This window comes from Pelodiscus sinensis, chromosome 6 (genome assembly GCF_052426305.1).
Source record: "Pelodiscus sinensis isolate ZL-2025 chromosome 6, ASM5242630v1, whole genome shotgun sequence".
NCBI lineage: Eukaryota > Metazoa > Chordata > Testudines > Trionychidae > Pelodiscus > Pelodiscus sinensis.
In genome coordinates, this window is record NC_143057.1 from 77,390,815 (window position 1) to 77,418,101 (window position 27,287).

Below are 27,287 nucleotides of genomic sequence, written 5' to 3' on the forward strand. Positions count from 1 at the left end.
GATTGCTTTCAGGCAGTTTAGTATACCCTCACCTTTCTTTTTCATATGCATGGCATTTCTAGCACCCATATAGGTGGGAAAAAATTCTCTTCTTTCCTGCACTAACTTTCCATTTATAAAGAATAACAACTATGAAAAGGATTGTGTGTGTGTGTGTGTGTGTGTGTGTGTGTGTGTGTGTGTGTGTGTGTGTGTGTGTGTGTGTGTGTGTGTGTGTGTGTGTGTGTGTGTGTGTGTGTGTGTGTGTGTGTGTGTGTGTGTGTGTGTGTGTGTGTGTGTGTGTGAGAGAACACCTCAACAGATTGTATCCCTAAAAGGAAAATAAGCACAATTTTTATTTTCCTTCCTAGGTCACCTTTAAAGAACAGTTTCTTGATGTGTGAACACTTAAAAAATTGTCCAAGGGAACCTCTAAGCAACAAGATCATTAGGTATAAGGTATGAAAGTGGGGAAGCGCAAAGCAACTTCCAGGAATGGTGCAGAAGATAATCTCAATAAATTAAGATTATCCAATTAATTAGGCTGTTTTACCCCAAACTGGATGACAGAATCACCAGTAAAGTGGGTTGCCACCCCACAGCAACAATTCTCTTTCCCCATCCAACATATCTGCAAGTGCCTTCAATCATCGGCCATTCCGAGATTCTGATCTGGTAATAATGGAAGCAGGAGACAGAAGCAATGGCAATCAAAGATCGTGAAGCCAATCAGTCACATAAGCAGCAGGAGATTCAGCTGCAATGCTTAGTTGCCACTCTTCTTTTTCATTGCAAGTAGTTCTACAGATGACAAGTGTTACTATCTGGTCATTGAATCCTAGGTCATGATTCCAAGATTTTCATGTTTTATATAAAAATAAAAACTGATGACTAAACTTTTGGGTTTTTCAGATATAATTTTAAATAGATTAAGCAATTTCAATGAGAAACTGCTACATTGTTAAAATCTCATCATTACTGGACTTTAGTAGAGAAAATCAGCAACCAATACATTGGTTATTAAAGTACCAGATCAGTGAATTCAGAACATTAATTCTTCTAATGTAATATACTCTCTCCAGACGAAAAGATTTTGGGATTAGACTGGTTTTAAAAGAGGTCAGCTCTAGTATAGAAATTTTTATATTCAAACAGTAACATGTGTTGCATATTCTGGGTGAAGTTCACTACTATCCAAGGCCTCGTACAAGAATTATCCACCACAAAAATCTATTTACACTACACATAAGTCACACTAAAGATCAAAGTAGAAGTCTGCTAGACAGAGGAGAAACATTAATCTTAGCAATCAGTATAGGGAAAATATGAGGTTAGAAAGAAGTTAAGACTCGCCTTTTCAGAGGCAAATAATTTCATAGCTTAAATGTACAAATAATTTATTCCACGATATTTGTTTTTCTTTGAGAACAAACAAAAACCCCTTACATTTTGCCTTCATGTGGGTCTTCTTCACGTCCCTAATGAGAAAATTAACACAGTAAGTGCATGATGCAACAGTTCACATACTCAGTGATATGAAGTATATTTTCTAAGTTTTTAGCTTTTCTATAGAAGTCAATAAATGCTAAAAATAATTCATTTATATTTAAGATATGAGAAAACAACGAGGAGTCCTGTGGCACCTTAAAGACCAACAGATTTATTTGGGCATAAGCTTCTGTGGGTAAAAATCATTTTGTCAGATGCAGTTTTTACCCACAAAAGCTTATGCCCAATTAAATCTGTCAGTCTTTAAGGTGCCACAGACTCCTCATTATTTTTGCAGATATAGACTGAAACAGCTACCTCTCTGAGATTTAAGAAATGAGAGGCATTTTTTGAACTAAAGGGCTTACTACATAATTCTATGAAAGAGGCTTACTATCTGGTGCATCCCTACCCTTATTAAAAACACACTTTAAAAAAAAAAGAGGGCAACATTTCCTACAATTTCAGATTTGGTTGATAAAGTTAATACTACTGATGTAATGTTTAGACTTCTGTTCATTTGAATTGGTACTGCACAATATTTTGATTAAGAAACTAGATCACCACAAAAAACAAATATGGCATACACTGAATGAACTAAAAACTGGCTAATTGGTCTCAAAATGTAATTTTAAATGGAGAATCTATCAAGGTGGTACATTTCTAGCTGGGTTCCACAGTGATCAGTTTTGATTTTTTGCTATTTAACTTTTTTATACAGGATGAACCTCCCAAATCTGGGACCCTCTGGTCCAGCAACATCCGTGGTCTGGCAAGGCTATGGATATTGCTGAACCAAAGAGCCCTGGAAGAGTGGAGTCTGCGGATTCCCAGCTGGACCTGCAGCAGCTAGGCAGAAGAACCCCAGTGTCAGCCTGGCCAGATGGCATCTGGGAGCCACCGCCCCAACCAGGGAACCCCCGGTGTCAGGAGACAGGCAGCCAGAGCAGCCTCAGCAGGAGAATCCTGAGAACTCCCCTGCAGCAGTGGGGCCACACAGTGGCCCAGAAGCCCCAGCCAGGGAACCCTAGTGGTGGGGTCAGGCAGCAGCCCGGAGTCCCAGACCTAGCATCGGAATCCCCGATGGCAGCGGGGCCAGCTGGCAGTCACAACTAAAAAACCCTGGGAACCCCCCAGCAACAGTGGGTTCAGTGGCGGGTGGGCGGCCCTGGCTAAAAATCCCCCGGGGCAGCAGAACTGGGCCGTAGCAGCAGAGCAGGCAGTAGCTGGGCGGCCTCGGGGCCAGGAAACCCTGAGAAACCAGAGCCAGGAGTGGCGGAACTGGGCTGATGGCAGCTGGGCAGCTCTGGCTCAGAACCCCTCGTGGCAATGGATGGGGAGCCTCAACCTGGCCAGCAGGGCCCCAGCTCCTAGAGCCCCATGGAGGTGAGCCAGCAGCAGGACAGCCAAAGGGGAAGTCAGCCAAAGTGCTGACTTCCCCTGATCCAGCAAACTCCCTGGTCTGGGACGGCTCAGGTCCCAATGGTGCTGGACCAGGGAGGTCCAATCTGTATTAACATGAAAGAAAACCAAAATTATTACTGATTAAATTCGCAGATAACACAGACTGGAGAAGTACCAAATAATGAAGAGTACACTTCACTGATAGAGCGATCTGGATGAGCAGCTCTCAACCAGGAGTCCAAAGCTCCCTGAGGGTCCACAAGCAGGGCCAACATTAGACGCACGGGAGATTAGGGGTGAAAGATGAAGTCTTGCCATGTGGTGCTGAAGACCAGTGGCCCAAGCCCTGCTACCTGGGGCTGAAGCCAAAGTCTGAGAAATAGCTTTTGCCAGGTCCCCCTGTGGCATGGAGACCCAACCAAATGCCCTGCCTGCTACCCCTCAATGCCAGCTCAGGTGTTTATATGCAGAAAAATAGCTGCTGTGGAATACGTGATGCCTGGAATTGTTATAGCTTTTGGGGAGGGGGAGATCAAGGGAAGAAAAAAGTTGAAAACCTCTGATTTGGATCACTTAAGTTGGGTACAAGCAAGCAATATTCATTTTAATATATCCAAATATACAAGCTACACTGGCATACAACAAAGGCCATACATACAGTGTGGGAGACACTGGAAAATAGCGTGTCTGAAAAAAACTTGAAGACCATGCTAACTAATTAGCTGAACATGACATGTTCCCATCCAGTGCAATCCTGTGGTGAAAACAGCTAATGTGATCTTTGGATGTAAAAACAGGAAACTATCAAGTAAGAGTAGAGACATTGTACGACGTTTTTGGGTCTGGTAAGACATCTAGTGCAACACTGTGTGTCCAATTCTCATTCCAACAATTCAAGAAAGATGTTCAAAAACTGAAAATGAATAGTCCCGTGGCACCTTAGAGATTAACTTTTCGTGGGCAAAACACAAATCCCTCAGATGAGCAGAGTAACTCTGCTCATCTGAGGAAGTGGGTTCTTTTCCATGAAAGCTCATGATCTCACTCACACTCACACATTGGTCTCTAAAGTGCCACTGGACTACTCGTTTTTAAAGTTACAGACTAACACGGCCTCTGAGGCATTCAAAAATTGGAGAGGATTCAGTCAAGAGCCACTAAATTGATCAAAAGATTGGAAAATATGCCATATAGTGAAAGATTCAAGGAGCACAATCTATTTATTTTATCAGAGATAAAAGTAAAGGTTAATTTGATCAGTCAAAATATCTTAAAGGAGGAAACAAATCAGATCTTCAATCTAGCAGAGATTTGTTTAATAAGTTTCATTGGCTAAAAGTTGAAGATAGCCAAATTCAGGGTGGAAATAAGATGCATATTTTTAACAGAGAGGGTAATTAACCAGTTGCACAGTTTATAAAGGACTGTGGTGGATTCACTGACAATTTTCAAATCAAAACTGGATTTTTTTTTCCTAAAAGATATCCTTTAGTTCAAACAGGAAGTAATTGAGAGAAATTCTATGGCTTCTGTTACACAGGCAATCAGACTAGATGATCATAGTCATTTCTTCTAGTTTTAATCCATGGGTTTTAATGCAGACTGAGAGTTAGATTTTAAAGACCACTAAAAACTATATACAGGCAGTCCCCGGGTTACGTACAAGATAGGGACTGTAGGTTTGTTCTTAAGTTGAATTTGTATGTAAGTCAGAACTGGTACATATTGTACCCCAGAAGTCCCCGATTCAGCCGCTGCTGAAACTGACCAGCAGCTGACTACAGGAAGCCTGAGGCAGAGCTGCTCTGTGTCGGGCTTCCTGGAACCAGCCGCTGATCAGTTTCAACAGCAGCTGAATCTGGATGCCTGGGACAGAGCAGCTGGGGTGCTGCCGGGTAGGTCCCTGCAGCGCCGCACCTAGGCGCTGTGGGACCAACCCGGCAGCCCCCCAGCTGCTCTACCCCAGGCGTCCTGATTCAGCCGCTGCTGAAACTGACCAGCGGCAAGAAAAGCCTGGTCTGCTGGGGGGGGGGCGCACTAGCTGCACCCCCCCCCTCCCCCCAGCAGACCAGGCTTTTCTCACCGCGGAGGACGGGGGCAGCAGGCTGCCACCCCCCCCAGCAGACCAGGGAGACGGGGAGCGGCTTTTCTCGCTGCGGAGGACGCGGGCGGCGGGACTGCCCAGACACGCCGCGGTCCCGCCGCCCGCGTCCTCCGCGGCTTTGCTCCGCGTCTCCCTAGTCTGCTGGGGGGCCCCCCTCAGCTGACCAGGGAGACGCGGAGCAGCTTTTCTCACCGTGGAAGGGGGGGGGCGCAGCTAGTTCGGGCTTCCCTCACCCCGTTCTTAAGTAGGGATCCGACATAAGTCGGATCCACGTAACCCGGGGACTGCCTGTACATCAATATAGTAGTTACAGTGGAAAATAATGCTGTGCGTAATTCATCCACCCTTGGAGAGTAAGAGATATTGCAGTATAGCCTAGCACACTGCAAACTGTCAGAGTCCTCAAATTAGACAATATGCTCCATCAGTTATCTGTGTATTATCATTAGAGAGCTAGTTTTGCACTTTTATGTATAGCTCTTCTCAGACAATGCTGTACAAGTAATTCAATTGTCCTCAATTAGACAATGTGTGGATTGATTTAATCCTTGTAGATGTTGTAAACTGACAATTCTAAAGACTGAATTAGTCTACTTATTCAAGAAAAAGTATAGCAGCAGAAGCAGTACACAGTTTTTCACACCACTCTGCTGATATGCATCCAAACTGATCTGTGTACATTACCTCCAAAAGTGAGAGATTAGTTTAGTGCCCATGCTTATTGATTCTCTTTACACACTATAGTGAATCAGCTGACACCAATTCTTGAGGAGTGGCAGTTTTGGTGAAGCAGAGACCCATCCATGCAAAATGAACTGGAGTAATAAAGACCCTTTAGATGGGAAAATACTATCCACTCACTTTGTATGCTCAGATAGCAAGCAGCTACAGGGTGTCCCCACTATACGTTCAAGATACATTCAAAAAACACATGGACATGTAGCGAAGGACGTAAAGCAGGGAATTTTTTTCCCCGCAGCTGACTTCTGTTCGTACAAATTGGTCTTTTTTTTTTTTTTTTTTTTTGCAGGACGGAAGCGCAGACAATGGGGGGACTTAAAATGGAACTGTTCCCACAAGCATCAACCATGCTAGTGCAGAACCAATGTATACCAGGGTGACTTATAGAGAAGACTCCCTGTACCTGCTAGTGCACAACTGGTGGAGGCATTGACACTGCCCGTAGAGTAGATGTGTCCTGGGTGTTATACAGTGTAGCTCCATTAAGCCAACTCTCCTCTGACATATGGTGCCTTACAGTCAACTTGGCTGGCCCCAATTAATATTAAGGACAGCATGGCAGATGCTGAACCAGGGAGATTTTACTAGCAACTTGATATGCCCGATTGTCCCATTCCCTGTTATGAATGGAACTCTCAAGATGGGGAGCTATATACATATAAACTTAAGGAACTTGGCTATTTCATTAGAAAAAAATAAGGTATCGTGGCACTTTAGGAAGCCTCACAAAACACAACGGCAGAGTCACTTCTATTGTAAACATCTGGATTTAGAGAACTGCCTATGAAAAACTCAATGCTATTCATTTCTACAAAATTAGAATAAACTCGTTTGCCAAGAGGTGGTTTGGTCTTAAGTATTTTCAGTTTTGAAAATTAGGCTTGAGGAGTTATTGATATGTTGATGCTAAATGAGAGACCTGGTTAGTACATTTTGAAAGAAAACTGAATATACACCACTGTAGGATGCTTAGCAATTAGACTAGATATTGTGGCTGTTGTGCATTAATACTTAGAGCATGGGTTGGCAATCTATGGCACATGTGCCATAGGTGGTACGCAAGCTTTTTTTCATGGGCACACGAGCTTCCCTGCTGGACACGTACACTGACCATACGGGCCTGTCCCAATTTTAAATACTCTGTCCTGGTGTACCCATAAAGTAGTGAAAAGTCCTGGAAAGACCTGCTGGACATTTCATTATTCAATGGTGATACTGTGGGGCTTGTGGGGAAGAAGCAACCAAGAAATGGCTTTGGGCACTGCCATTGCTCCTCACGCAGCGCAGCAGCCTCTTGCACTCAAAGTTCCCTCCGTTGGAACTTTGCCAGTGGGCAGCCGGGCCAGCTTCTGGTGGCGCGCATTTTCCAGCCACTCCTCCATGCACTGCCCACCACGCCCTTCCCCATGGAACTGCATCCTCTTCCTCCAGGCCGTTTGATGGTACAGCTACCAGCACCACCGCCAGGATGAGGTAAAACCCGACATAGCTGCTCCCAGTCCTCCATGCTTTGGGGCTGCCACTTCAAGCCCAGCAGGGGCGCTGCAGGGCGGGGTGCTCTCGGGCTTAGCAGGTGTGCTCTGTACTCTGCCACTCTGTCCTCCCCACCCCTCTCCACCCTGCTGGGGAAACAACGGTGAACTGTCTCTGGTGGGGAAGGTCGGGGTTTCTTCACCCCACACCCTGCTGCACCAGGATCCTTGCTGAGTGGAGGAGGGAAGGGCTGAGCTCCCTCCCGCTTCCCATCCTGTTTGGGGAACAGTGGCGTGCGGTCTAAAGGCTTTCCCCGCTGCAAGGGGGTGCGAAGCAAGGTAAGTGTCCCCCCTCATGCCCACACACACCCCCAATTTCCCTGACTTCCCTCCCCCCCCCGGCAAGACTCTGCACGCCCAGCTTGCTCCGACACCCTCCCTCCTGAGGAGACACCCTGCCCCAAGCCCTATCCTACACCCTACCTCCAACCTGCTCCTGCATCCACTGTTGCTCCTGCTCCTTGCCCCTGACCAGACACCCTATGCCCAACCTGCTTCTGCACCCTACCTCTCACCCAAACCTCATAAACTCTTCCCGTTCTGCATCCCACCTCCTGCCCAGATCCTACACTTCATCCCTATTCCACACACTGGCAGCCCTGTCCTACACACTAAACGCCTCATTTCTGTCCTCATCTCAGAGCCTAAGGGGGTCCATAAAATCCACTAACTCTGAAACCCCAGAAAAGTAAATCTGGCCTGTGTGAAACCCTGAACCTCAGTCCTCCCTGTCCCGTCCTCTCACCTTGTGAGGCTGGAACGCCAGAGGCATAAGGTGTTTCAGTTGGGGACCACATCAGTGAGGGTTGGGAGTTTGGGGAGGCTTTTTTTGCTTCTCAGTTGTGTGGGCCCCAACTGATCTTTCTGTGGCTTAGTGGTCCCCAACCTAAAAAGGTTCCCCACTCCTTCCATAAATAAGGAAAACATTGAAACCTTTTGTACTGGACATAAATTAATATTTTAATTTTATTTAAAATGAAGTTTGATAAACTAATATGAGAAAGTTAAAATGCTTAATCTGTTTAATAATTTAAATTAAACCATCCTCTCTAGCTGCAGCTAATTCTGAAATACGGTCACCATACCCAACCTGCCCACCATACGTAACCTGTCCCAGCCCTACACCTCCCCGCTCCTCCTCCCAGCACACAGATCAGTAAATAGAAGAGAGTAAGTTAAATCTTGCCTCGCCACCTCTGAAAGGTTGCCGACCCCTAACTTAGAGAATCTCAAGTTTTCAAACTGATTTAAATATACAACACTTACCACTTCTTCCACCAGATCTTCCACAATAAGTCCTTGTTCATCTGTCCGTAGATTTGTAACCCACATCCAACCATCTTCCAATTCATTATGGACGATAAACATGTCTCCTTTAAGGAAACTAAAGAGAACTACAATAAGACTATTAAACTAGAACTGCAAACAAGGTGTAATACTTTTGATGAGGATAATACATTGAACATAGCTTAACAAAAAAGTTGTGTTTTCAAAACTTTAAAGATGTCTGAAACAGAAACACACTGTATTTGGTATCCCCAAAGTCAACCTATAATACAAATCAATCTGTTCAGACCACACATTATGAAATGAGCACCCGTTAGATACGGACACATCTGATTTATTTGGATTTCTAATACTTAATTCCAAGAGACACCTTTAATTTTCTAATCAATTAGGCAACACTCATGCTATGATGCAATCAATGATAGAGAAAATAGCCAATCAAATCAAACACCAAATTAAGAAAGAAAAAAATCAAGGACAAACATAAGTGTATATACAGGTAATATAATGAAAATAGTGACTTTACACAAGTTCACAACATTGTAAATCTTATGTCTGAAGGGAGAGGTTTCTGTGACCCTACATATGAAAGCAGAACTTTTAGTCAATACAAATACAGGTTTTAAAAGCCCTACAAAATGGTACAGAGTTGTGTAATTACCACTGGGTCATGATGGTAGATGGGCCTTGTTAACTATAATCAGGGATATAATACAGGTTAGAGTGTGCCTGAAAGCTTGTCTTTTTTTCAGTTAATTGAAGTACTGCCCTAACTCATCTTGTCTCTCTAATACCCTGGGAATAAAATGGCTACAATACTGCAAACAACAATGGAAGATAACAAATTTTGCCCTCTGAAACTGAAAAACCATAACATGAAACAAAAGGAAGCAAACTGTAAAGCGACATCTACTTCCTGAGCAAATGCAAAAAACCCATCACCATCTATACCGTCTCAGCGCTACACACAATTTCAAGTACAGGCAGTCCCCGACTTACGCGGATCCGACTTATGTCGGATCCGCCCTTACGAACGGGGCTCTCTCGCCCCAGAGGTCGAGGTAGCGGATTGCTACCTGCGATCTCTGGGGCGAGAAAGCCCCGTTCGTAAGCTGCTCCGGTGACCCTGGTCTGCTGGAGACCGTCTCCAGCAGACCAGGGGCACCGGGCGGGTTCCCACACTTCTGAGGCTTTGCCAGAGCAAAGCCTCAGAAGCGCGGGGAACCGCCGCTGCTGCCGCTTCAGTCCCGGTGCCTGTGGTCTGCTGGGGACCGTCCCCAGCAGACCACAGGCACCGGGACTGAAGCCGCAGCCGCGGGGGGGTCCCGCGCCTCCGAGGCTTTGCCAGAGCAAAGCCTCAGAGGCACGGCACCCCGCTGCCGCTGCGGCTCTGCTCCCCGTGTCCCTGGTCTGCTGGGGGGGGGGGGGGGGGCGCGGCTAGTGTGCTTCCCCCCCCCAGCAGACCAGGCTTTTGTTTTGGACCCTGGAGCAGAGCAGCTGGGGCGCTGCCGATTGGTCCTGCAGCGCTGCTCTGGGCACTACTGGACCAACCTGGCAGCACCCCAGCTGCTCTGCCCCAGGACCTGATTCAGCCGCTGCTGGTCAGTTTCAGCAGTGGCTGAATCAGGACGCCTGGGGCAGAGCAGATGGGGTGCTGCTGGGTTGGTCCAGTAGCGCCGAGGAGCGGTGCTACTGGAGCAACCCAGCGGGAACCCAGCTGCTCTGCCCCAGGCGTCCCCAAGTCAGCCGCTGCTGAAACTGACCAGCGTTGACTACAGGAAGCCCGAGGCAGAGTTGCTCTGCCCCAGGCTTCCTGGAATCAGCCGCTGATCAGTTTCAGCAGCAGCTGGCTTGGGGTTCTTAAGTTGAATCTGTATGTAAGTCAGAACTGGCGGTCAGTTTCAGCAGCGGCTGAATCCGGACGCCAGTTCCGACTTACATATAGATTCAACTTAAGAACAAACCTACAGTCCCTATCTTGTACGTAACCCGGGGACTGCCTGTATGCTGAAAAATTCTCCAGAAGGACTTAAAGCCTAACAATAGTCACCAAAACAAAAGCAAAATGTGAAACCAACAACTCTACAATCCATTGAACACCACTTATGTAAGAAGGTGCCATTGTAGTTCTTAAGTGTAGTGACTATATTAACAAGGCCAACTGATAACTCTCCAACACTACTCAAAAAAGACCTTACAACACATTTTACCTGGGAATTTTACCTGGGAATTAAAAGATATCATCAAATCCTCCAACAAACTACTATAAGGGAAAATATATGATCTTATCTCACAGAAATGCATCGCAGAAACCTTCTACATGCTTTCCAAAGTAAGTTTTAAAAAAGGCAATCAAGGCAGACTCATTTTATCTAGCCATGGCACTTAATAAAGGAATATTGGGAGTCAGAAACTAGAATCAAATAACTCCCCACACAAAGAGTCAGCTTCCTCTAAGACCAAACTGATTTCCTCAAGAAACTTGGCAACATTAGCTACCTCCCACAAGTTATCATCCTTAATATCACCATGTACACCAATAACCCTCAAAATGACTGCACACTGCCTACCTCAAACATATAGAAGACAACAGACATCACAGTTACCCACCCCAAACACATCCCTAATAGGGTTACCAGATGACTTAAAAAAAAAAACCACACACACAGACCACATTTAATCTCAGATGGGGGGGGGGGGACCGGCTAGAAGAGGAGCGGGGCTGGCCGGGAGAAGGTCGGGGAGAGTGGGGCTGGCTGGGGGAGATAGGGGGAGAATCAGCCGGCAGGAAGCAAGGCTGGCCAGCAAGCAGGACTGGCTGGGGGAGATGGAGGGGGATACCAGCCGGCAGGAAGCAAGGCTGGCCGGGAAGCAGGTCTGGCCGGGGAAGATGGAGGAGGATACCAGCCGGCAGGAAGTGGGGCTGGCCCGGAGAGGGTCAGGGGGAGCGGGGCTGGCTGGGGAGGAACCAGCCAGTGGGGAGTGGTGGTGAGGGGTAGGGGGGAGGGGAGAGACCGGCCGGCAAAAAGCAGGGCTGGCCAGGAGGGGGTCAGAGGGAGTGGGGCTGCCCAGGGGAGGGAGCCGGGGGAGGGGGGGAGGAGAGCATTGGCCGGCAGGGAGCGGGGCTGGCTGGGTGGGGAGGAAGGGGGAGTCAGAGGGGGCTGTCTGGTGGAGAGGAGGTGGGGGGGGGGAGAGAATTGGCTGGCAGGGAGTGGAGCTGGCTGGGAGAGGGTCGCGGGGGGGGGGGGAGGGGGCGGGGAGAATCAGCCCACAGGGAGCGGGGCTGGCTGGGAGGAGGTCGGGGGTAGAGAATCGGCCGGCAGAGAGCAGGGCTGGCTGGGAGGAGGTCAGGGTAGAGAATCGGCCGGCGGAGAGTGGGGCTGGCCAGGAGGGGCTTGAGGGGAAAGAATTGGTCGGCAGGGAGCGGGGCCAGCCGGGAGGGGGCCAGGGGGAAAGAATCAGCCAGCGGGGAGAGGGGCTGGCCGGGAGGGAGGGGGGAGAGAATCGGCCAGTGGAAAGCAGGGCTCATGGGGGGGGTGACAGCTGGGGGGGAACCAGCCAGCAGAGAGCAGGGCTGGCCAGGAGGAGGTCGGGGGGAAAGAATGGACCAGCGAGGAGCAGGGCTGGCCCAGGCGTACACAGATCCCCAGGTGCTGCCCGTCCCATGCACGCCCCGGCAGAGCGCATTATCGAGTCCGGTCCTGGGGATTCCATCCCGCCCCACCCTCCTCCACTCTACTGCGTAGTTGCATACTGCCTGACTGGTGACACACACACGCAGTGTGACTCACGCAGTGTGAGAGTGTCCATCAAGCAGGCAGTACGCAACTACATACTGATACTCATAATAATAAAGCTTACTTAATTAGAAAATACCTGACATTTATATGTCTGGTATTTTCTAAATTTCTTTCCCAGACAAAAAGCTGAAATACCAGACTGTCCAGTTCAAAACTGGACACCTGGCAACCCTAATCACTAAACTTATCCCTCTTCCTCCTCATCCCATAACAATTTTACAATAACTAGGGGGCTGCGCCCCTTGCTTGCTACACTTGACAAACCCCATCTCTCTGAGGGTAGGTGTCTGACCAGGGGGAGGGAGGCAGGAGCAGGCTTGGGTGCATGGTGAGAATGTTGGAGGGGCAGGGTGTCGGCTGGGGGGGTGCTGGAGGTCTCGGCTTGGGAGGATTGGAGCCACTTACTTGCTTTCATGTGGCTCCCAGCACCATAGCTCAGTCACCGCCTATCCTGCTTTTAAAAATGCCTATCCTGCTTTTAAAAATCTAGCTAATTTGTTTTGCATTAATCATTTGAGATAACTATAATTAATTGAGAACCTTAATTTTCATATTACTCTATATGTTGAAAGTTTGCCCTCACCTGCAGTGCTGGCTGTGTTCACTTTTGGTCACCCTACCTCGAAAAAGATGTAGCAAACATGGAGAAATTTGCAAGTGAGGCAATGAAAATAATTAGAGACCCAGAAAAGTTATGTGTAAAGAGAGACTGAACAGACTGGGACTGCATAGTGTTGCCAGCAGACAGCCTCCTAGGGCATGCCAACGCTACACATACCAATGAATAAGTGGGCACACATTGGGGGCTCAGATGGCAGAGGGGACCTGGTGCAGCTCCAGCAGCTCCTACCCAGTGGTGCAGCCCTCCAAGGTGTGAAGCGGGAGCCGGAGCTGGAGCTGGAGCAGCACATGCCCAGAGGGACAGCACTGAGGCTGTCCACAGCAAGCAACTGAGGATAGAGGTGGACAGTGGCCTGTGGATGCTGATGACATTACATCATTTCATATACATATAAACAACCACTTTGTAAAATCATGGGAATAACACTGGGTACTTGTATGACTCCCAGGGCCAGATTAAGGGGGGGGCTAGCCGGGCAGCTGCCCAGGGCGCCAACCGATGGGGGGCACCTGAGGGCAGCTGTAAGGTGCGCAGCGTGCCGGGAGGTGGGGCCACGCATGCATTGCGCGCCTGCTGCCCAGGGAGCTAGAATGGCTCAAGCCAGCCCTGATGACTCCCCAACATGCCAAAGCCCTCATAGACCACATTAAGGAAAAATTTCTGTACAAATACACCATGAAACCAATGAAATACCTAAGACACTCTGATGACACATCCTCTGGACAAATGACCTACACTCCCTCAGACTGTCACAAATTCAACAACCAACATCCACCACCAAACTCTCTCTAAGACATTCCTGCACATAAGAGATCTTCCAGCTGTTGCCCTGATGCAGTTGCAGTTCTGTAAGGTCACCTGTGTAGCTATTCTACGCTGATGGGATAGAGCTCTCCCATCGGCATAATTAAGACAATGAGCTGTGTCAATGGAAAAGCATCTCCTACCAACACAGCGCTATCCACTCTAGCACTTCCTTCTACCTTCAATGTAATTTTGGTCTGTCCAGGGGTGTTTTTTCACACCCTAAACTGACAATAATGCTAGTGTAGACACAGCCTTATTCATCATTGGTTTCAATTACTATCACCATCCTCTTCCCCACAAACAGATTTTAAAATGAAAATTGAGGAAAAATTATTAAAGTGCACACATGACACCTCCCCCCCTTTGACTGAAGATCAAGCCTAGAGGAATTTAATTGATCAGCTGAAAGTTTCAGAAAGTTACCGTGAGACTGACAACAGAGAATAAAACAAACTACAGGGTGAACCTCCATTGTCCGGCACCCTCGGGACCTGAGTGGTCCCGAACGACAGAATTTGCCAGACAAGGAGAGGTCAAGGCTTCCTTCCTGGGTGCAGGGATCTGATCCAAGCTGGGACTGTGCTCCATACTGCCTGCCCTGCTGCATCCAGCTCCGCCTTTCCCCTACACTGCACCAGCCCATGCCCAGGCACCCCCCCCCCCATTGCCAGGCAGGGCTGCGTACCCAGGTGCTGGCCCAGCTGACTCCAGCCCTGCCTAGGGCTGCACTCCCCACCACAAACCCCAGCCAGGATTGTACTCCTGGCTGCCAGCCCTGATGCCTCCATCCCCCACCAGCCTGCACCCCCTTCCCACTCCCCATACCACGCTGGCCTTAACCAGGGCTCCCTGCACCTTTGCCAGCCCTGACTGCAACTGCATTCCCCACCTAGCCAGCCCAATTGCCAGACCAGAGAGTTGCAGATTGTAGAGGTTCAACCTGTAATAGTTCTCCCCTTTTATAATTTAACATGTTTATTTGGTAAACATTAGTACATATGAACTCAAAACAGAATGCTACTGCTTCTATGACTCATTCTGACATCTAGGAGTGGAAAGACTGAGATGTAAAAACAAAAAAAAATTATTTCTATTCATTAAGACTGAAAAATCCTCTAGAATTTTAACTGCATCTAATTCTTTAATAAAACATACCTTATTTCATCTGTGTCTGGCACTTTTGTGTATGGCAGAATGGCTCGAACTCTCCTTCTGTCTTCCACTGGCTACAATTTAGGAAGGAAAAATGTCTGATTATTGCTCTTCCATAAGTAGAATCCCCCCCATATTACTGCTAGTTTGAGAGGAGAACTCATAATACACAGTCAAATAGTCCTACTATTAAAGTTATGATAGTTCAAGACTGATCAGGGTTAGATTTCTAATTTGATTCTAGCCTTGGAATGTCCAAAAATACTGTTAGAATTGTGGCATTTTAGTTAGAAAAAAATTCCATTTGTTTATTTTATAAAATAAGGGAAAACACCAGAAAAGAGAAAACTGCATTACAGCCTTTTTATATAGCCTCTGTTTATAGCAGTGTGGAGTCTCCACATAGTTGTGAGTTTTTCAGACCAACATTTTCAATTTCAAGTGACTCTGTGATTCTGAATACCCTAATTCTGAGAGACCGCAAAGGAGCCAGATTTTCAGAGAGTTCAATTCTTTACCTATAAACTGGATGCTCTAAAATGTTCCCATTCTATTTTATCAAAGATCTTATGATGATGATAAATTCATGTAGTGATGTTCTTACTTCTTTCTACCTCTTACATTTTATCTCCATAAACTGTATGTTTTCTTATAATTTTTCTGGGTCTATCTTGGGTTTCATACCATACTCATTGCTATAGTGTGAGAATAGCTCTACAATATACAAAACCTAGTGGGTTTTTTTTGTTGTTTTTTAGTTACAATACACAATATGTAGTATTTGCAATAGCAAACATGCATCTATATAATGTATTAATCCTTATATATCTGCTGTGAAGGGGGAAATTATTATAAAGAAGAAATTTGCTAACACTCTTCTTTTCATACTATAAAATGATAAATGTCGAATCAAATAATATTTTATTAAAAAGAAAACAAAGAAAAAACCTGTTACTCTTAGGAAGTTATTACTTGCCTCAGGAGGTGCTACAGGGAAAAGTAATTTTTCTCCCTTCAGCAAACAAGACACGTGACTGTAATAACCTATTAGGTCTGAAAGTGAAGAAAAACGTCGTCCACCAATATAATAATCTCCACACATGGCAATAATCCTGTCAGAAAATAAACACTAAAGTTAATTTATTTATTTCTATAAATATCCATGGATAAATTTATAGAAAGGTATGGGATCCTACAATATATATGCTTTTGAAAGCAAACTATTTTCAAATAAAACACCAAAAAAGGCATTCTTTCACAAACACATATATATTTTGACAAAGTAATTTCCAAGAAGGAGTGACAAAGCAGGAACATTACGGTTTACAAATATTTTAAGTGTAAAAATAAAATGATGACTTAAGGTCAAAATGCGGAGTTAAAACTAGAATTAAATGAATGAAACAGGAAAATTGAAGTGAACATCAAAGAGTTTTCTATGAAAAATATTATGTTACTAAACAAAACAGAAGCTTAATTGCTCTGAACTTTTAAAACTAAAAGATACAAAATATTGTCCTAGAAAGTCTGTTTTAAAAAACACATCTAAATCAAAAAGCTGAATTAGATCATCTAATAGATGTTTTTCTTATAAAATAAAAACTAAGAATTGCAACTAGGTTCCGATCCCAACCAGGTCTAATTTTGACAAAAGTGTTAAAATACTTCATTAAAAGGAAAGAGTTGTACTGGTGACCATATATCTGCAGAACACTGAATACCTCATTTTAATTATTTTGATTTCTAGATTTACTGTAAATGTCAAGTAAGCTTTAAAATTGTTCATATTTTGACAATCTTTCCCCCTTGCTGGACTTTTACTTATTTGGAAACATGCTGACAGATGTAACAGCAAAATAAATGCACAGAAAGAAATAGATGGTTTAAATTGAGAAAAAATAAAATAGGTGTAAATTGTTATTATTTATTATTTAAAACAAATAGCCCAATTAATGAATATTATCAAAAAGCTAAGTAAATTAAAAACGTGTTATACCAAGGTTTTAACTTAATCCCCTAAATAAAGTGAAAGATTAAGAGTGCTGTGTTTACATACTGTAAGTATGTGTAATATTATAAGTATCATGAAAGATGACCCATGCCCTGTAGGGAGGGGATATAGGGAGAGAGTAGAGTGAAGGCACCCAGCTTCAGCAATTAAAATCTAGGGGGGCACACGACTCATAGGTCCTGTGACCCCACACGTTACAAGTACCATGCACACTTCAATTACTATACCAGGACAAGTTTAAAAAGTGACAGCCTAAACTCTGAATCCTGAACGTCCTGAATCTGTGAGTTTCAATAAAACAATATTTTAAAACATTTCCTCTATACTTAATTTATTGTCAATTTCACACAGAAAGATTTGATTAAAGCCAAGCAAGAGTAATATCAATAAAGTTAGCTATCCCAAACAATTTCCTATAATTGCATAACTGCTGGTGTCAATTACAGCTTAAGTTTCCAGCTATACAGAAGTCAGACATCAGTACTGAGAAAAACATTATATTCTTAATCAGTACTATTTGTACGATACTGTGGCTGTAAAAATCAGACTGATTTTTTTTTAAGTTGTTAACATGACAACTGAACAATTCCTTTGGTTACAATGCTTACATAGATTTGTGGACAGATTCAGATACGTGGACAGTTATATGAGCACCTCTTATTGTAATGTCCAATGTGCAATCAGATCCAAAGCTTTTTATAAAAAGTAACTGACTTTTGGGGGCTACAGTGGCTCTTATTTTAAAAGTTTATTGTAACTACCAGAGTATTCAAAGTTGACACCAACTGGGGACACATAAATGAGGAAAAAGCTTATTGCAATTCACTGAAGAATGTCTGTGGCACAGGGATAAAAGAAAGCTGTTGTATATTTCTTCTGATCTGACTTGATAGAACATTTATACTACAAGAACATTATTAAATTGTGCAACTGAGCTGTTAGTAAATGAAGAAAAAACATGAGCAATTACATTTAACAAAAAAAATGAGCTGTAGCAAAGCTTCGGCTTCGGGAAAACAGATTGATTTAACATCTGAAAAGTCATTTTACATTTTTTTACGTTCGACTTTCAATTTCAAACTGTAATTAAAAGAATGGAAATACTTGAAGATCTATTTAGAAAATGAGTTATTGGAATTTGAGAAGCTAATATTTTAACACCTGAAAACTAAGAACTAGCTGCCATTCTCGTTCTTTTTTTCAAAGTTAATGAACATTCCAGAAATTAAATGAACAATTTGCCTTTGGGGAAATTTGATTCTATGTTTAGGTTAAACCTACTCTTCCACACAATCCCACAGTAATTCTTGACTCTGCTGCTTTTTCTGTTTGTTATCTTCTACCATTTTCTTTGACTATGCTCTTTCACTTCAGATATAGGTTTACTGAGAAATTTTCCTGTTTAGTCTCTAAACCTATTAAACTGTCCCTTTCGAACAACAGATTAACGTAAGTCCTTCGACAACATCTATGTCTATCAGACTTAAGTCAACTATCAAAAGCCATTCAACAAACATAAAATTTTAAACTCTAAGAAGGATCAGCCAGTTTCTACAAGGCTGCAACAGACAAAGATTTAACTTTATAGTCATGGGGGGGGGGTCTCAATTTATCACTACTCTGGCCTGAAGGAATTACCAGAACAGGGGACTGCATAATTAAGATTCCAGTCTTAAATATCAGAGGAAAATGTCCTCCAAATCCCCAAAATACATGCTTGAAGCTCAGAGATTTCTGACTGTAGCACTGCCAATAGTGTCTTAACTGACCAACCTTGCTTCAGTTCTCCTGGCCAACAACAGCACCAAAAGCATGCTAGATCTTCCTAGAACAGCTGACCTAGTCTCAAGAAGTTTTCTACTGTGCAGAGCTTGATAACACTTGGCAACAGACAAATTCATTAATTCACCGCTTCCTCACATATTTGAGTCTATAAGAATGAAGCGTCCTCAATACAGAAAATCTTCTGAAGAAAACTTCTCACCATGGCCCAGGAGATGGATTAAGGGACTGACGTACGGGAAAGATGTACCAAAGATTAAAGATTCCATGGATTGCTAGTTCATCTATTCTGCTTGACCTAAATTCCATCAATCTGAAATCTGTCCTTCCTGAAGGCCAGAAGGTCCAGCTTCAGACTTGATAAACTAAAATACTCCTTATAAGTTACTCCTTTCTAGAGTTCAGCTTTATTCTATTCAAACAATCTGCTGGAGAACTGTTTTCCCATTAGCTGTTAAGACTGAAGTTCAGTCAAGCTAACAAAAATCTATTTTCTGGGGACTGAAGGATGTTATTCCATTAGCACAATGTATGTTGGCCAATATTGACATTTACACACAGTAAGTTTCATTTATATTAAGGATGTTAAGACGCAGGTAACTGAGTAATCGTCTAATCGATACAATTTGTATTGACTACACGATTAGTCGATAAGGGGAGGCATAAGCTGGAACTATCCCCACTGCGTCTGTGAAGTTTAAATATAGTAGGAGCAGGGCACGCAATCCGGGACCAAGCATACTGCACCTCTGCTTCACCTGCTCTCTCCACACAATGCAGAGATGGTGCAGGAGGGAACCCACTTTTAAGCCGGCTCCCATGCAGCACTGGCTCCTGCTCCCCCAGCTTTCTATCTCCGATAGCGTCAGAAGGGAGTGAGTAGTGGAGTAGTGACTTAACTATCTAATGAGCCCATTTGCATAGGCTTATCAGGTGTCTACTTGACTAGTCGCTTACATCCCTAATTCATATGAACAAGAACAAATACACTCCTTAAAACTGTAATCCTAGACATAACTTGGGAGAGTGGGCAAAGGCTTACTAATATCAAGAGCAATCCATTCAAACAAATGCATTGTTTCCAGGAAACTCTGAAAACATTAGACAACAGATTCCTTTTTTTTTTTTCTTTAATTTTTTTAAAAAACAAAGATACAATTTGTTGATGCTGGCAGGTAGGTAGGTAAGCACGTAAATAAATAAATAAAACTGTAATGACTCTCTGCGTACACACTAAAAACAGTTCTCTTTCAGTGACTCTGATTAACAAATAAGACACCTGCCTAATACTGCCTATAAGCCTATTCACTACAATTCAAGGTTTAAACAATTTTATAGTATTTTTTTCCATTTTGCAGCTCCATTTACTTCCTGATGCTTCAGTGTTCTGTTCTGAGTGCTGAAAATGTAGATCAATGTCAAACGCACTTTAAAACAATATACCGTATTTTCCGGCGTATAAGGCGACTGGGTGTATAAGACGACCACCTAATTTTCTAGTTAAAACCTAGGTTTTCACCTATAATCGCCATATAAGACTACCCCCCCTTAAGAGGCCAACCAGCAGCGCCCCAGCTGCTCTGCCCCAGGGTCCACAACAAAAGCCTGGTCTACTGCGGGGGGGGGGAGGGAGCCCACTAGCTGCGCCCCCCCCCAGCAGACCAGGGACACAGGGATCAAAGCCACAGCGGGGTGCCGCGCCTCTGAGGCTTTGCTCTGGCAAAGCCTCAGAGGCGCAGGACCCCTCCGCCTCCCCGGCTTTGCTCCCGGTGTCCCTGGTCTGCTGGAGACGGCCCCCAGCAGACCAGGGGCACCGGGAGCAAAGCCTCTGAGGACGCCGGCAGCGGGACAGCCGCGGCGCATCTGGGCTGTCCCGCTGCCGGAGCCCCTCCACGGCTTTGCTCCGCGTCTTCCTGGTCTGCAGACCAGGGAGAGACGGAGCAGCTTTTCTCGCCCCGGAGTACACAGGCGGCGGGACCATGAGGTCCCGCAGTCAGTGTCCTCCGGGGCGAGAAAGGCCCCGTTCATACCTGCAAGTCGCGGACTGCCTGTATGTTTATACCCGGCATATAAGACGACCCCCGATTTTTGGGGGATGTTTTTTAGTATAAAAAGTCGTCTAATACGCTGGAAAATACGGTACTTATTTTAAAACAATTCATGGAATGTAAGCAAATGTACAGCAAAATGAGAGAAACACATATTCAGAACCACTGTAATTGCTAGTTAACATGGACTGTCATGCAAACACTTAAGATTTTTGAATGTGCTACACAGACTTCTACTCCTATACGTACAATAGCTATAACATTTTCAAATAGGAAAATAAATACTCACCTAAAATGATTGACAATATTTGTTTTACTAAGAAATGAAAGCACAAATGACCCTGGCCTCCGATCACTCTCTCGAATAAGGTAGCTTCCAGGTTTTCCTGCTTGCCGAAGACGTTCTTCTGCAATTGTTCGGTCAAGTTTTCCATGATACCACCTGGAAAAGAAAGTGTGAAATAAACAGGTGATTATAAAGTTTCAAAGTGTGGTCATAATAAAAACATCTTGAGTACTGCAAGTGCTTTACTATAAAACATTAAATCCACTGAACTCTAATGTGTAAACTCTGATGAAGTTTTCAGTTAAAATCATTATGCGTTTCCTTTTTTTGGTCTATCACTATGGAAATTTAATGTTGGTTACTAGCTTGTCTCTTTTTTTAAACGGTTACTTAATGCATCAATCTGGGTTTAAGAAGATTGTTGCATTTCAGAACTCTCTTTTCAGCATGGTTCATTGATTTGCCCAAATCCATGTCATTACAGCCCTCATTGAAAGTTCCCTCTAAATAACTAATTTAATTAAAAATTGAAGATGAAAAGCAGAAGGGGGTTGGGGGTGGAGGAATCCAAGGAAGGATTCTGTCCTCAGTCAGAGATTTTGTGTAAACAGTACAGATACCTCTCCCTCAGGCTGTGATTTAGGTGATTTTCCCCTAAGAAGAGCAGTTCAGAATGAAAGACTCAAGTGTTTAAATTACATGTATCCTATTTCTGAAAACATGAGTCAAGTAACTTTTTCCTTCCTTCCAGATAAAGGTTATCTGCAAAGGAAATAAAGGGATTGTGCCCCGTTTTGGCTTTGTTAGGTTAAAAAAAATCAGGACTTTTAAAAAAAGAAAGAGAGCCTGCCTTTTTCTAACATTAATTAGAACAGTAGACATTTGGTGTAACTCAGAAGACTATGATGGCAAAAAATTAAACTAATCGTATCACAAGGGTGAAAACTAACATTTTTTAAATTGAAATTGAGGTTCAACAGAAGTTGACACTTACACAGAAAAATATCCTACTTTACATAGTTGTCCCATTTATTTTAACCCTATACTGTACATCAAAGATATATTTTAATTAAAATCTCTACCATACCCAACTCTCCTGCAATCTCTCCATTATCAGTTGGCTTATGTCTTGTAGGCACTATGAAGTATCATTCTTAAAAGAGATGGTATATGGAGTAGTATAGGATAGGGATGTTAAATTTCGATTAATCTGCTAATCGAGTAGTCGATGGAATTTCCATCAACTACTTGATTAGTCAATAGGGGGGTGGGCTCCCTATCCCCCAGTGCCTCTCCCTTTGGAAAGTATCAGAGCCACCTTCGGGTGGCTCTTGTACATTACAAAGGGAGAGGAGAGGAGCAGCAGTGGGACCAACATGGGGGGGGGGGGAACTGTTTCAATCCCCCACTTGTGCCATTTCTCCATTGCTCCCTACCCCCCGGAGATGGTGCTGGGGGGAGGGGACCACCTTCTGAGATAGGCAACGGGGGCGGGGGCGGGGAGTGATTAGTTGAGTTCCTACTCGACTACCCAATAAGCACTTGCTTATCATGTAGTTGACTAGTTGCTTACATCCCTAGTATAGGAAGTGATATTTGTAAACTATGAAGATGTCAATATGAAGTAACTGAAATGAACAAAGGAGTTGTCAATGCTGCCACTATGGAAAAGGAGGAAACAGAATAAATGAAAAGTTTGGATGAGCAGTGAGGGGCAGAGCTATTCCTTACGATGGAATTTTTAAATTGTACAAGGAAGTTCCCTCAAACAGCCCATTATAAAATTGCTGACCTCTGAAAAAATTAAATCCTTTAAACAAAGTTATTTCTATATCATTTCTGTTAGGGTTTATTTACAGAAACTGGACTAGAGGACGCATCGGGAATCGTACAGTCTAATTATGAATGAAAAAGTTACACAGGGTAAGCTATTTCACATCTCTATCTCAGTTTATCAGTGTGTAGAATGCATACGATTGCTTTATTATACTTCAAAATAACCACTGAGATAGATGTTTGTAAAACACTGATAGCTTTAAATGAAATGTGCTGTTCAAGGGAAAATCTTTATTTCTCTTTCCTCATTTATTAAATTTGGCAGAAAGTAAAATCATTAAGAGTTTGTCTACTTTAGTTTATTCTCCACTTGAAATAACATCCCTGACATAATTAAGTCTTCTAATAAATGGCTCTTTATACTAGATGGAGAAAACAAAACAATAGAAACTTCTCCATAGGACAGTGTTTCTCAAAGCGGTCCATGGATCCATTCTGAGAAACCTGCTAACTGGCCGCTCCCATTTGTTTATTTCCCAGCTCCACAGCCACGGAGCCTTGTGACACCTATTGGCTCCTTTTTGCCATTTGCAGCCAAGGGGAGCCGCTGGAAGTAGCGGTTTGGCCCACGCTGCTTCCCGCAGTACCTCTTGGCTGCCAACAGTGAACCAGACCCAATGGGAGCCACAAGAAGCCAGTAAATAAAACAACAAAAACAACCAGTTAGCAGGTTTCTCAGAGTGGATCCACGGACCATTCTGAAAAACACTGCCATAGGAGGTAAGGGTTTTTTTTAAGACTTACAGGTTGAACTACTCTAGTCCAGCACCCTTGAGACCTCACAGAACACAGGCAGCCCAAATTGTCTAGCAATATTACAACATTTCTACTGCTTACTAGGCTTTTAAAAGACATTTAGGTGTAAATTAGAGCTCTATAAGAGCACAGAACACTGAGAACCAGCACTTGTGGCTATAAACAAACTTTATGGGACTACAAGAAACTTGGCTACACCCATTATAAGTGGACATCCAGCTAACTAAAATCATGCCAGACCACACATGTTGCTGGACCAGAGAGTGCCGGACTAGAGAGATTTAACCAGTATAAATGTGCACTATCACCCTTCTATTTTACAGTTCTGTAAAACATACTTAGGTATCTCAAGTTTTACAAACTTGTCGACTGGAAGCTTTTATTCACAAAATGAAGAGTGTCTTCCATAGGAGGCATATCATTGTTTTTGATACATTCTAAATTATTTCCTCTGACTCTGAACAGGATATACTTGTTATTTTCCACATATCTGTATTTTATTACCTTTATTACCTGGTGAGTGTAAGTGGCTTATAGAAAGACATTATCACCATTTACCTCTGAACAAAAAATATGGCACATTTAATAGGAATATGAACGACTCGTTGACTATCCAACAGTAGACTACCTACTTGACCTCGTGCTCCTTGAGGTACTGCCGTTTTGAAATGCTGCAGGGAGCACGGGCCAGCGGGAGACTCAAGCGGGCTCCGTGCCCCGGCAGCGCTTTCGCCTTAAAAGGCAGAGGTGCCCTTATCGACTAATCGAATAGTCAATACAAATTGCATCAACTATTCAATTAGCCAATTAATCTAAATTTAACATCCCTAATATTTAATTTCCCTTCTTATGCCAGCACATAAATTCAATCAAAGCTACAAAAACATATCTTTTCTGTAATTTGAATTACTATTTGCTAATAAAAAGATGCTCTTTTTCAGTTTTAAACTGCTGTTCCTGAATAGCTATGAAACTATGTTCTGACATCTGTTTTATTTACTGAAAACTGATAGGATAACATTTGCATTTCACCAGTATTCAGCAGTGATGGCAGAAAACAGTTCAAGTTAATATCCTCAGGAAACCACTGCAGATAGCACACATCTTTAGAAAACAGGATACACACTGAAGCAGGCATACTGAAGATATTACAGTAAGCAAAATAGTTTTCAGGAAATAGCTACATTCTTTTTCCAGAGAAAGTATAGTTTTAACACTAGATCGCACTGCCCTTGCTGAAAGGACATGAAGAAATACTATAAATTTTTTTCATAAATCAGTCTTATATTTTACATATCAAATACCTCTCGCCTTTCAATGTGCATATTAGGTAAAGAAATATACCAATACATGGTGCATCGTATTGTCTCTCCAAACCAGTATTATAAAACCAGGTAATTGAACTACAGGTATTAGTATCATGTTCAGAATCTTTTAAAAGCACATTCAATGAACAGTTAAGTTACATCAAGCATCCCTCTAACAAAGACAATCATTATAGTTTTTTTTAAATTTATACTGAAAAAGGTACTTGAAAGAATCAGCTCAATTTTACATACTTACGTCGGATCCGCAGTTACGAACGGGGCTGCCCCGGAGTATACGGACTGCGGGACCTCGTGGTCCCGCCGCCCGTGTACTCCGGGCGAGAAAAGTTGCTCCGCGTCTCCCTGGTCTGCAGACCAGGAAGACGCGGAGCAAAGTCGCTGCCCGAGCCCCCGCCCCCCCCTCCCCCACCCCAGCTGCTCTGCCCCAGGCGTCCCCAAGTCAGCTTCTGCTGAAACTGATCAGCGCTGACTACAGGAAGCCCAAGGCAGAGTTGCTCTGCCTCGGGCTTCCTGGAATCAGCTGCTGATCAGTTTCAGCAGCAGCTGACTTGGGGACGCTTGGGGTTCTTAAGTTGATTCTGTATGTAAGTCAGAACTGGCGGTCAGTTTCAGCAGTGGCTGAATCTGGACGCCAGTTCCGACTTACATACAGATTCAACTTAAGAACAAACCTACAGTCCCTATCTTGTACGTAACCCAGGGACTGCCTGTATTCAAAATGATGACCAGTCCAAAACCATATCACCTGTAAAAGGAAAAAAAACAAACCTCACAACTCTGATAAGTACTATAAAATGGATATAGATTATTTGGAGGGAGCATCCAAAGGCAAAAAAAATTCTATAAACTATTAAAAAGCATCCATCTGATTCTCTAAGCCAGGGCTACTCAACTTTGAAAGTCCCGGGGACCACAATGATACTCAAAGCACATGAGGAAGGCCACAACTTAAGTGTGGTTGCATATACATGCAAATAGCTTCTTTCACACTTAAGGGCATGAATACAAAGATTAAGGCAAGACTACACACCACACAGGCCCCATTTAAGACAGTTCTGCTTTTATCAATAAAATACAATATTTACCCAATTTCCACACATGACAGCACTTTTAATGAGTCTGAGAATTTAACTACTAAAATGCATATCAACAGAAGATCATTATATTGACTACTTTTTGGTTTTGGCCCCCACCTGCAGGCCACATGTTGAAACCCGCGAAAACCCAAACTGCACCGTCGGCTCCAAACAGGCTATGGGCCACATGTTGAGGACCCCTGTTCTAAGTATTCTTGACAAGCTTTCGAAATTACACTTAAAACCTGTCAGTTCTCCACCCACCCACCCCCACACACACAGAAACTAAGCACAGTGTAATCTACTATATATTTAAAAGAGTTTGTGTCTGTCTGTCAGGAACTCCTTCTAAAATGTAAGAGTTAGGACCATATTTGGTATACAGCTTCCTCTTATCATAACTTAATGCAACTTAAGGGCTTGGTTGCCAAGGAAAATGGAATGTGCCTGGAATGGAACTGCTTCTCATAAAACCATACAGAAACAAACAGGTGGATGACCACTGCAAGGTTAGCATCTACAAAAAAAAAAAAAAAAAACACTGTAGGTGAAAGAAGACTTATCTGTCTGCAGCTGTTAACCATTTTCTGTGCTCATAAAAAAATAGGTCATTTCAATCCTACTCAATTTTATAACCATTTCCACAGACTTTCATAATTGCAGAGGAAAAGCTGCTGCTACGATTAATATATTTCATGTAGTGTTATAGGTTCTAGTCTCTTTGTAATATTACAGTTGGGATGTGCCATCCTCCACTCCTCCCATCTCACGTTTTGATTCAAGGGAACATATTAACATAGGAACTGTCATACAGAAATACAACCGTGGTCTACCAGTGTCCTGTCTCCATTATCAGATGCTTCAGAGACAAGTACAAGAAGCCCTGCAACAGAACATTATGCAATGATATTCCCAAATACATAAAATTTCTAAACTCACTATTTAGAAACAAAAGGAAAAACTCTGTAACACTTTAAAGACTAACAAGATGGTTTAATAAGTCATGAGTTTTCGTGGGCCAGACCCACTTCCTCAGATCATATTCTGGAAGAGAATTGACATGACCATATATACCAAAGGAATACAATGAAAATAGTAAACACATTATTCAACTGACAAATCAGATTTAGTACAGAAGGTGGGGTGAGGGAGGGAGGGAATAGCTATTATGAGTCAATTAATGGCTAATCAGGGGTGATAAGTGGGGAAGTTGTCTTCATAATGGTTAAGGTAATTAGCATCTTTGTT

The 27,287-nt window shown here is 43.5% G+C and overlaps 1 protein-coding gene across 2 annotated transcripts in view; it reads right to left on the reverse strand.

Moving 5' to 3' along the window:
* Positions 1 to 27,287, reverse strand: part of RASA1 (RAS p21 protein activator 1) — a 118,485-nt gene that overhangs the window by 71,034 nt on the left and 20,164 nt on the right. The window contains exons 2-6 of one of the 2 annotated variants that reach the window (XM_075932186.2): positions 21,047 to 21,199; positions 15,889 to 16,028; positions 14,920 to 14,986; positions 8,515 to 8,632; positions 1,426 to 1,457 (exon numbers count right to left, since the gene is read on the reverse strand). In XM_075932186.2, coding sequence (XP_075788301.1) covers positions 1,426 to 1,457; positions 8,515 to 8,632; positions 14,920 to 14,986; positions 15,889 to 16,028; positions 21,047 to 21,199 — 510 coding nt within the window. Of the gene's footprint in view, positions 1 to 1,425; positions 1,458 to 8,514; positions 8,633 to 14,919; positions 14,991 to 15,888; positions 16,029 to 21,046; positions 21,200 to 27,287 lie in introns of both variants that reach the window. The other variant, XM_075932187.2, reaches the window with a different exon arrangement.